We start from the raw sequence: 10183 nt of genomic DNA, 5'->3' as shown, positions 1-10183 counted from the left end.
TAGAGATGATCTCCAAAGAGGAGTGGGCCAAAATTCCTCCTGACATATGCAAACCTCATCAGCAACTACAAAAAACGTCTGACTGCTGTGCACGCCACAAGGGTTTTGCCACCAAGTATTAAGTCTTGTTTGCCAGAGGGATCAAATACTTATTTCTCTATGCAAAATGCAAATACATTTATAAAATTTATACAATGTGATTTTCTGTATTTATTTTTGATATTCTATCTCTCACTGTTAAAATGAATATACCCTTAAAATTATAGACTGTTCATGTCTTTGTCAGTGGGCAACTTACAAAATAAGCAAGGGATCAAATTATTTTTATTATATACAAAATATATATATATATATATATATATATATATATATATATATATATATACATGTATACGTTTTAATTGCAATAAGTGATAAAATAAGAGAGGTGTCGCTTTACCAGGTCATGACTGCGACATTTTCTGTATCTCATGACCAGACACATTTTCACATTTTTTTTGTTAAATGAGGTTTTGAAAACTAGAGCATTTGAATTTTTTGCTCCAGTAACTCAAATAATTTTTTTGTCTTTTTTCAGTAATTCATAGGGCTTTATTTTTGTCATTTTTTGTTGCATTTTCCCCCTTTTTTAATACCTGAGAAAGGGATACATACAGTATCTGTTTTTCACATTGATTTAGATTTTTTTTTTTTTTACTTCAGGGTGCTACTAAAATACTTTGTAAAGTAGTGTTCCATAATTTTATGTAGGTACCACACAGTTTTATACTACTGGGGGTCAGGGCTACATGTATGATGTGGGATGTGGAAGTTTTGGCATTTCCATATTCAATTTTTTTTGCTGATTTCCCCTCTATCTGGGGCTAATGCCTGAGATATAGGAAGAATACAGCCTCCTAGTAATTACTGCAGACAGTGACCCAGCAGCTCCTGCACTTCCCCAACACCCAGCAATCACATGACCACTGGGCTGGGACAAATCAGCATCATGGCAGCTTCCATGCCTGTATACAGCACTCATTGAGTGTAAGTTCAGACGGAGTTTTTTGGTCCGGAACCTGAGGCGGTGGCCGCCTCAGGTTCCAGTCCAAAAACCGGGCAGCTGCGACTGAAAGCCTGTGCACTGCACCGGCATCCAGCCGCGCACTCTGCTCCAGATTAGGCCTAATGAATAGGCCCAGTCCAGATGAGGGTGTGTCTTCAGGCTGAATCGCGAGGCGAAATGGCCTGAAAAATGAACATGTGGCTTCTTTTTTCCGGGAGCCGGAAGAAACAGTTCTCGGAAAAAAGACCGGCGTGGCTCCCATTGATTTCAATGGGAGCCGTCTTTTTGGTCAGGATATTGATGCGCATACGGCCTCAAAATCCTGACCAAAAAACTCAGTGTGAACTTAGCCTCCATGCCTTCTCTTGGAGTCCGACTATCACTGACCCAGTACATGTGTGCTTAGCAAGTACTTAAGAAATTGTCAAAGGTTTTTTGTGTATTTACTATCTGTAATCTCCCTTGTCAGAAACCGACACCATCTATGTTTAGATTTGTGCACATGTGCAGCTTCCACTACATTCAATGTTTGTTAGCATAAGGTGGCCCCATATGGGATGGGAGCAAATGTGGGTCTTAGAACTGGGACCTGTTTTGAACAGACATTTATAGTATGTACAATACATAACCTTTATATGTCTGATACCACCTTAATATCTGGTACATTATGAAATAGCATCTGTATCATTGATGATTCCTGCTGTTCTATGGTAGAGAACCATTCTCCAATTTCATAAAAGAATAGCCCGTGAGCTCAGACCCTGTGAAGCGCAGCTACAGGACGGCATATAATATGTCTACAGCTTCAAACTAAATGATTTCATTTTCTCATAATAAACAGCACCAGCCTCGCACCTGCGGCTTCCAAAATCAGGGCAGAGGGGGATAGAGCCATATTGTACAGAATATCGAACATGTCTAGCTCTTATTTCTACTATATTAATATAGGTAATCTTAGAGGATTCCTAAAATTTTCAATCAATGAAAGATAGAATGTGTGTAACAAGAATCTATAACAATTACTTGTACATACCGTATTTCAATATGTAAATGATGCATACAGCCCCACCCACACGTACATCAACTTTATGTTACATCTACTTCTACCTTGTATGTGTCTACTGAGCTGCTGTCAGATTCCTACAGAGCAAACCTAGCAAAGGATTTTGCCTGCTCACTACCAAAATTACAAGGTTATTGTTCTTTATAGAAGAAAGTTTGATGACTTTTGTAGAGACAGTAAGGGCTAGTTCACACGTGGGCAAAGGGGAGGTTTTTGACAGCGGAATTCGCTTCAAAAACCGCTCCTTTAACATGGTGGTCTATGTAGACCACTAGCTTTTTTTTTCCTCCTAGCGTTTTCCGCCTGAAGAAGCGACATGACCTTTCTTCAGGCGGAAAACGCCTGAAGAATTGCATAGAAGTGAATGGGAGGCGAAAACCGCGCGGTAAAAAACCGCGCGGTTTTTTGCACACAAAACCATGCGGTTTTTTGCAAAAAAACGCGCGGTTTTCGCCTGCTGTTTCTATAGCACATATAGGAAAAAAAAACCCTAGCGAAAACCGCTAGCAAAAACCGCGTCAAAAACCGCGTGGAATGCAAAAAACAGCGTCAAAAAAACTCCCCGAGGTTTTTTACCTCGCACAAATAAGCTAGGCGGTTTTCACGTGTGAACTGACCCTTAGTGATTTAGTACAATTAAATGTTATTTAGATGTCACAATAAATAGTATTTTTGCTATATAATGACAGAGCAGGAAATCTCCAGGGAACTATAATCTCCTGTGTGTGCTTCTCTTCAGCAGACACTGGTGATTTTATTACATCCTGTATCTGCTGTGCCATAGGCAGGATACAGAAAACCATGGCTAATAGTAGCTAATTGGATCTTTTTCACTGCTGTCCTCCTCCTTTAGGATTATAAAGTGGGTTTCTCAATAGAAGAATATTTTAAGAATTACCTACATGTCTTTGGGCACTTACCGCAGAGTTCAAGAAAGAAAGATGATTTAGATTTATGCCAGTATGTATACAGTAGTAAAGAGTAAGTCTCCTTCCATTTTGGAAAGCTACTTGTGTACAATGAGTATAGAAATGTAGTCCCTTTTACAGGATGACGGCACTGCAAACCAATATGAAATGCTTAGCCTATGAATCGTCAGCCGAGGTGTTTTGGCCTGAAGACACACCGTCCTCCGGACTAGTCCCATTCATTGGGCCTAATCCGGAGCGGAGTGCGTGGCTGGATCCCGCTGAAGTGCACTGGCTTTCAGTCGCGGCTACCCGGGTTTTGGACCGAAACCTGAGGCGGCCTCTGCCTCAGGTTCCCGTCCAAAATAGCCAGTATGAACTTACCCTTAGTGCTTTGACTCAAAAAAAAAAAAAAAAACCATAATATCTGTAACAAAATAGCTTATCTGCAATGGCCTTAGTTTTATTCTATAAAGGTCATTTTATCTATCCATTAGAAAAGTGAAAAATTACTGACTGCCCACTGCTGGGGCCCCCATGATCACCACAACAGGGGTCTTGAGTCCCACATTGCTCTATACTGCACAAGCTTGATAGGAGCAGAGGTTACACAAGTGTCCTTTCACTCCCTTCAAGGTCTATGAGGCTGATGGAAACATGTGAGTGTAGTAATAAATGGCCTTCATGAGAAAACCCATCAGTAACTGTATACAGACAGGTTTTAGTAGTCTATACATGTACCGCCTAGTGCCCCACAGTTAAACTGGATCAAATTTAGATCACCGGTAGCTTGATCCAGGGGAATTGTGGATCTTGTCAACACTAAAATGAAACTGTATTACATCTGAAAGCAACTTCCTAAAATGATTATTGTTATTGTACTCAGATGACCTAAGAATTGCACTAGAGCCATTCAAGCCCGTAGCATTGTTCTTAGAAAATTGCAGCGGGGATTTATCATAAAGGAAAATATTAAAGTCAGTTTTGAGTCTACGTTGCCTTAATTTACACCTATTGCCTCAAATGTTGCAGAAATTTGAAAAATTTGACACATCTTCAAGTCTAAAACCCTATTTTCTACACGACTCCACTATCTACTTCACTATAGTTGTGACTGAATGGGATTGAAACATGCCGGCAGGTTTTCATCTCCAGCCCCTGTTTTGTGCAGGAAACGGAAACCTGCAGAACGGAGTACAGGCACAGATGTGAACGCGCCCTGAGCAGTATAATATAAAAGTGTATAACATTTGCACAAAAAAGTCCAACAAATATAAAACCCATTTTATAACAAGTTTTTGTCACCAGAATTCTAGAGTACAGGGCTTGATAAATCCCCCAACATATGTCAGATCCCTGCTCGTAGAAATCTCTGAGCATAGCCAAAGGGGTTTAAACCCTCTAGAGACCTTTCATTTTGGAATGGCTGGTGGAACAAAATCACAGACTTCACGAATGTAAAGAACATTTGCCTAGAATCCCTTTAAAAATAATCCGCTTGTATTTATGGTAATACAGGAATTAAATCTGAAAGGTATTTTATTTTCCAGGAGAAAAATTGCTCTGATCATGGCAAAATATCTATGCATGTACAGTATGTCATCTTTAGGCTATGTGCGTGCTAACCTTATGGATTCCGTTAATGCTGGAACCTTAATCTAATAGATCCCATCAATGACTGGGTAACCCGACCTACAATGACCTCCATAAGACAGTACACAAAGGTCTCCTAGACCTTCTTACAGCAGGAATAACAATACATGCTACGCCATTTTGAAATGAAATGTGTAATCCGTTTACGCAAAAATAGACACCTGAAAATGGATGCAAACAGATGGCTATGTCATTACTTAAAGTCAAGTTAAAAAAGAAAACAATTTTTTTGGTTGGGGGGACTAAAAAGTAGGGCATACTATACTTTTGTGCCCTCCCCCCCAAAAAAAAAAATTGCATAAATTGATCCATTTTTATTATAGCGTTGACTATGTAAAGAGATGGCGATTAGTTTGCATCTGATTACATTCGATTTTCCATTAAAGAGGTAAGCAAAATATCATGTGATCGACCCCTAAGTGACATGGAGCATAGCATATACCCACCAACTTGTTTCCAAATATAAAGTGTCTACATTTGAGATACAGCAATCAAACACGTGCAAATTCACCTTAAGAATACGCTATATATCCATAAAATACGTGACTAAGTGCCTGTCAATTGTATTCCAGATCTACATCAAGAAACCTAAAAGTAAAGCCATGACTACATACATCATCTATCTAGCAACTCTCTATTATTTGTATTTATCCTCTCTAATAATACTTATGTATTTCATAGATGTTGTCTCATTTATTACTGCCTGTCACCATGTATCCATCTGTCTTGTATTGATTATCTGTCCACCTATCAACTTTCTAACCTCTATCCAGTCAAACCTATTTATCTCTCAATAAATGATTTCCATCTCATCTATCTATAGTTGCCATAATGTATCTATCTTGCTTTAGCAATCTCTTGCTATTTTCAAAATATTCTAATGCAGAAGGAGAAGAGAGACATACACACTTATATACATGTATCTGTATTGACTTCCCTACTAATGCGTAGTCAGCAGCCACATATGTGTATTCATTGATGTAAAACACAGTAGACTGTTGCAAGCTCACCTTTCTGAGGTTGTGCCACTCCCCTTGGTGAAGGGGTCTGCGACCAGGTTGGCATTTTAGTGCCCTGTGTTCCTCTGTGTAAGGCTTGTTCACTTGCTGTATAGTCATGTAAGTGCTGATGTGTTTCCATTATAAAGTGCTTTTCTTCTAATGCTATATATACATATGGGGAGGGGGGCTTACTTCCCATCCCAAACCCATCGAAGACCATCCATGTGTACTACATGTCCCTTGTTTCCACCCCCACCTGTGTCTTGGAGTATGCGGCTGCCCTTCACAGTGCGGGGTTATCTTGGCTCCACATATCCCAGATCTCAGGTGAGTTTTGGATGTCCATACCTATTCTGTGACTCCTCAGTGGGATTAACTTTCTCAAGCGCTTTCCCAACAGCAGCAGCGTCTGTGTTAAGTTGGAACCATCTGGATGGTTGCTATAGAAACAGGGATGCCATGACAACTGGGTTTCCCAGGAAACCTATGTTGCTATGGAAACTGTATCAGCATTAGTAACTTCCGATGAGAAGCGAGTCCAGCAGCAGATTAATCTTCTTCTTGTGGCATGTAGACTGTCAGAGCAGGACAACATCCAGGGCTGCTCCTGTCACACACACACACACACACACACACACACACACATCTTGGCACTAGCACTTGTTGCAGTCCTACATCTAGATTATTCTATCAGCATCTAGTGATCATCTACTGTCCATGAACTAGTAGTATAGAAGGTGGATCTGTCCTTACACAAAGTGTGGTGATAGGAAATCCAAATGGAAAAGAAAGAAGCAATGCGCCATACATTGAGGTAAAATGGAGATCAATGCTCTGCAGCAACAGTTCCCTGTCTCTCCAGCCCGATCTTCCTGTATATGGATGAGGTTACTACAAGCAGCACTTTAGAAGAAGGGGAAATAATCAGCAGCAGTCACTTCCCCCCTTGCAAAATAATAAGAATAAATGAATGTGCAGCCTCCATGTGCACGGCACCTGCGGTATCCCAGAGGTGCAGCCTCCATGTGCACGGCACCAGTGTTTCCTAGAGCTGCAGCTTCTTCCCTTAAAAATGAACACTAAAAAGTGGGACAGGCTGATGTCGATGGTAGTGACATTTCTAGAGTTGAACACATCCAGGACCCCTACCCGTGTTACACATCTGTAAAGATCTTCTTGATATTGACACAGTTCGGGTTATTGGTGGTACAGTTAGCAGTCTTAAAGCTGGGCTGCTTGAAGGGTCCGGGGCTCACCCCCTCCTCTATCACCATGTACTCAGATTTGCTGAGGGTGGAGTTACTACGGGTCTTTTTAAGGTCCTCATTAGAGGACAGGTGCTGGCAGCTGCCCACATGGAGGTACTGGGCTTGCTCCTCTCCTTCAGTCTCCCTGTGATAGAAGTAGTTGAAGTTGGAGACAATGACAGGCACTGGCAGGGCTATGGTGAGCACTCCAGCAATGGCACACAGAGACCCCACTATCTTACCCCCTATGGTGACTGGGTGCATATCTCCATAGCCCACAGTAGTCATGGTGACCACTGCCCACCAGAAGGCGTCTGGGATACTGTTGAACCCCGAGGAGGGGTCATCAGCCTCAGCAAAGTACACAGCGCTGGAGAACAAGATGACTCCTATGAAGAGGAAGAAGATAAGCAGCCCCAGCTCCCTCATGCTGGCCTTTAGAGTCTGCCCCAAAATCTGAAGGCCCTTGGAATGTCTGGAAAGCTTGAATATACGAAATACTCTGACCAGGCGGATCACCCTCAAGATGGCCAAGGACATGGCCTGCTGACCATTGCCCTGGCGCTCAGCAAGTTCAGTGCCCAAGGTGATGAAGTAAGGGATGATGGCCACGATGTCAATGATGTTCATGATGTTCTTGGAAAAGGTGGCTTTGCTGGGACAGGCGAAGAACCTGACCAGGAGCTCAAAGGAGAACCAGATGATACATAAAGTCTCCACCACAAAGAAGGGGTCGGTGAAGGAGCTGGTGAGGTAGGGGCCGGTGCCATTCACACTTGGCAGCACCGGACCATTGTACTCCTTGTCGTCTCTGAACTCTGGCAAAGTCTCCAGGCAGAAGATGACGATGGAGATGAGGATAACCAGCACAGACACGATGGCGATGCCCCGGGCAGGACCCGAGCTCTCCGGGTACTCGAAGAGAAGCCACACTTGTCTCTGGAACTCGTTGGCGGGCAGCGGGCGCTCCTCTTCCTTGATGAAGCCCTCGTCCTCACGGAACTTCTCCATGGCTTCCTCGCCCAGCTCGTAGAAGCGGATCTCCTCGGAGAAGATGTCAATGGGCACGTTGACGGGTCTCCGGATCCTGCCCCCGGACTGGTAGTAGTACAGGATGGCATCGAAGCTGGGCCGGTTTCTGTCAAAGAAGTACTCGTTCCTCAGAGGATCGAAGTAGCGCATCCTCTTCTTGGGGTCGCCCAGCAGCGTGTCCGGGAACTGCGCTAAAGTTTTCAGCTGGGTCTCGAAGCGCAGCCCGGAGATGTTGATGACCACCCGCTCGCAGCACTCATGGTCATCCTGCTCGTACGCCTCGGAGGAGTGGTGACCCGGCAGCGCCGCCGCCTCTTCTAGGATATTGTCACACGCGACCACCGTCATGATCTCCTGCTCCACGTCCGTGTAACCCGGGTTCACGATGTTGCTGTTGGTGCGGTGCCTGGTGGAGGACGGCGGAGGCGAGTGCAGGAGGCTGAGGTGCTCGTCCATAAAGCTGAGGAGAGAGGAGCGCGGGCAGGGGAAGCGGCGGCCTCCTCCTTCAGCCCGCCTAAAGAGCCGCCGGGTCCCCTCCCCGCACTCCCTGTGCCTTCAGCCTGTAGCACACGCGGAGCAGAATCTAAGCTGGATCTTCTCCCAACCCCGGGATCCCGGGTATGTGCCTGCGCACCGGGTTATATAGGCTTCCCGCCTTCTCGTCTCCTCACAGCCACGCCCATGACACTACGCCCCGCCCACAGAGAGCCCGCCGCTGGCTTACAGTGACCACCTGAGAGGGGGCGAGCCTGGCGGGCGAATGCCCCGTGCCCTCAGCCTGTGCCTGCCTGGCTAATAGGAAACTACAAGACTCATCGCGCTCTGCCTCCTACTTGTACAAGTGAGAAGCCACAGGTTATAGCCACTCCGTACAAGCAACATGTCCTCAGCTCCAGCGCTCACTGCGGGTGTGGGATTCGTAATGTCTGCTGCCAGCGAGGGCACGGCGAGATGTCACTCAGCCATAGGCTCACACTGCTGAATGTAGAAACAGAACGACAGATTAGATCCTATAGGTAGATCTGTATGAGAGACTGTCAGTTATCATCTCCTGGTTATATATATGATCTAGTACTGTCTCATCGTTATATATTATCTAGTACTGTCTCATCGTTATATGGATCTAGTACTGTCTCATCGTTATATAGTATCTAGCTCATAAATATATTGTATCTGGGTCGTCTAGCTCATTGCTATATACTATCTATCTAATTGTTATATACTATCTATCTATCTCATTGCTATATACTATCTATCTCTATCTATCTCATTGCTATCTATCTATCTCATTGCTATATGCTATCTATCTATCTCATTGCTATATACTAATCTATCTATCTATCTATCTATCTATCTATCTATCTATCTTTCCATCTCATTGCTATCTATATATCTATTGCCTATCTTTCTATGTATGATCTCATAGCTATATATTAGCTGTCATCTATCTATCTATCTATCTATCTATCTATCATCTATCTATCTATCTATCTATCTATCTATCTATCTATCTCCTATCTATCTATCTATCTATCTATCTCCTATCTATCTATCTATCTATCTATCTATCTATCTATCATCTATCTATCTATCTATCTATCTATCATCTATCTATCTATCTATCTATCTATCTATCTATCTATCTCCTATCTATCTATCTATCTATCTATCTATCTATCTGTCTTCTATCTATCTATCTATCTATCTATCTATCTATCTATCTATCTGTCTTCTATCTACCATGCCTATTTATATTTCTATCTCATACTATAGTGTATCTGTATTGTTTAGTATCTATCTCTCTAACAATCTCATATAATGCACATTGTTTTCCTCCTATATAATAGTATATCTATGTGTATATATACTCCCCAGCACAGCAGCTACATATAGTCTTGTGTAGCCCTGGTGTTCAGTCCTGTATACATATACACAAGCACACCCATTATCTGGTTCCAGAGCTGACGCATAGGAATCTGACTCATTCATCTAGCTGATGGAATTGTTCTCTTTCTGGCGCAGACTCCAGATGTTCTTGTGTAATGTAGAATTTTACAAAATATGTTTATTATTTATTTATGTGTCTATTTATTTATTTTTAAAGTGATGAATTTTAATCCTAGCGTTCTAATTCTTACCATTACTATCTACCCTATTAATAAATCCAGGCTATGTATCTAGAATTATCAAATTGATATGCAATGACTACTGTGGATTAGAGTAAAGTATGGCTA

At 42.7% G+C, this 10183-nt stretch overlaps 1 protein-coding gene across 1 annotated transcript; it reads right to left on the bottom strand.

Annotated features, from left to right (window-relative positions):
- Positions 1 to 6648: 6648 nt before the first annotated feature.
- LOC142194800 (potassium voltage-gated channel subfamily A member 1-like) lies at positions 6649 to 8544 on the bottom strand. Its single transcript, XM_075264169.1, has one exon. It carries the CDS (start codon positions 8403 to 8405, stop codon positions 6825 to 6827), a length of 1581 nt encoding a protein of 526 aa, XP_075120270.1. The 5' UTR covers positions 8406 to 8544; the 3' UTR covers positions 6649 to 6824.
- Positions 8545 to 10183: the final 1639 nt, after the last annotated feature.

This window comes from Leptodactylus fuscus, chromosome 2, assembly GCF_031893055.1.
Source record: "Leptodactylus fuscus isolate aLepFus1 chromosome 2, aLepFus1.hap2, whole genome shotgun sequence".
NCBI lineage: Eukaryota > Metazoa > Chordata > Amphibia > Anura > Leptodactylidae > Leptodactylus > Leptodactylus fuscus.
This window is presented reverse-complemented; position numbering and strand designations above follow the sequence as displayed.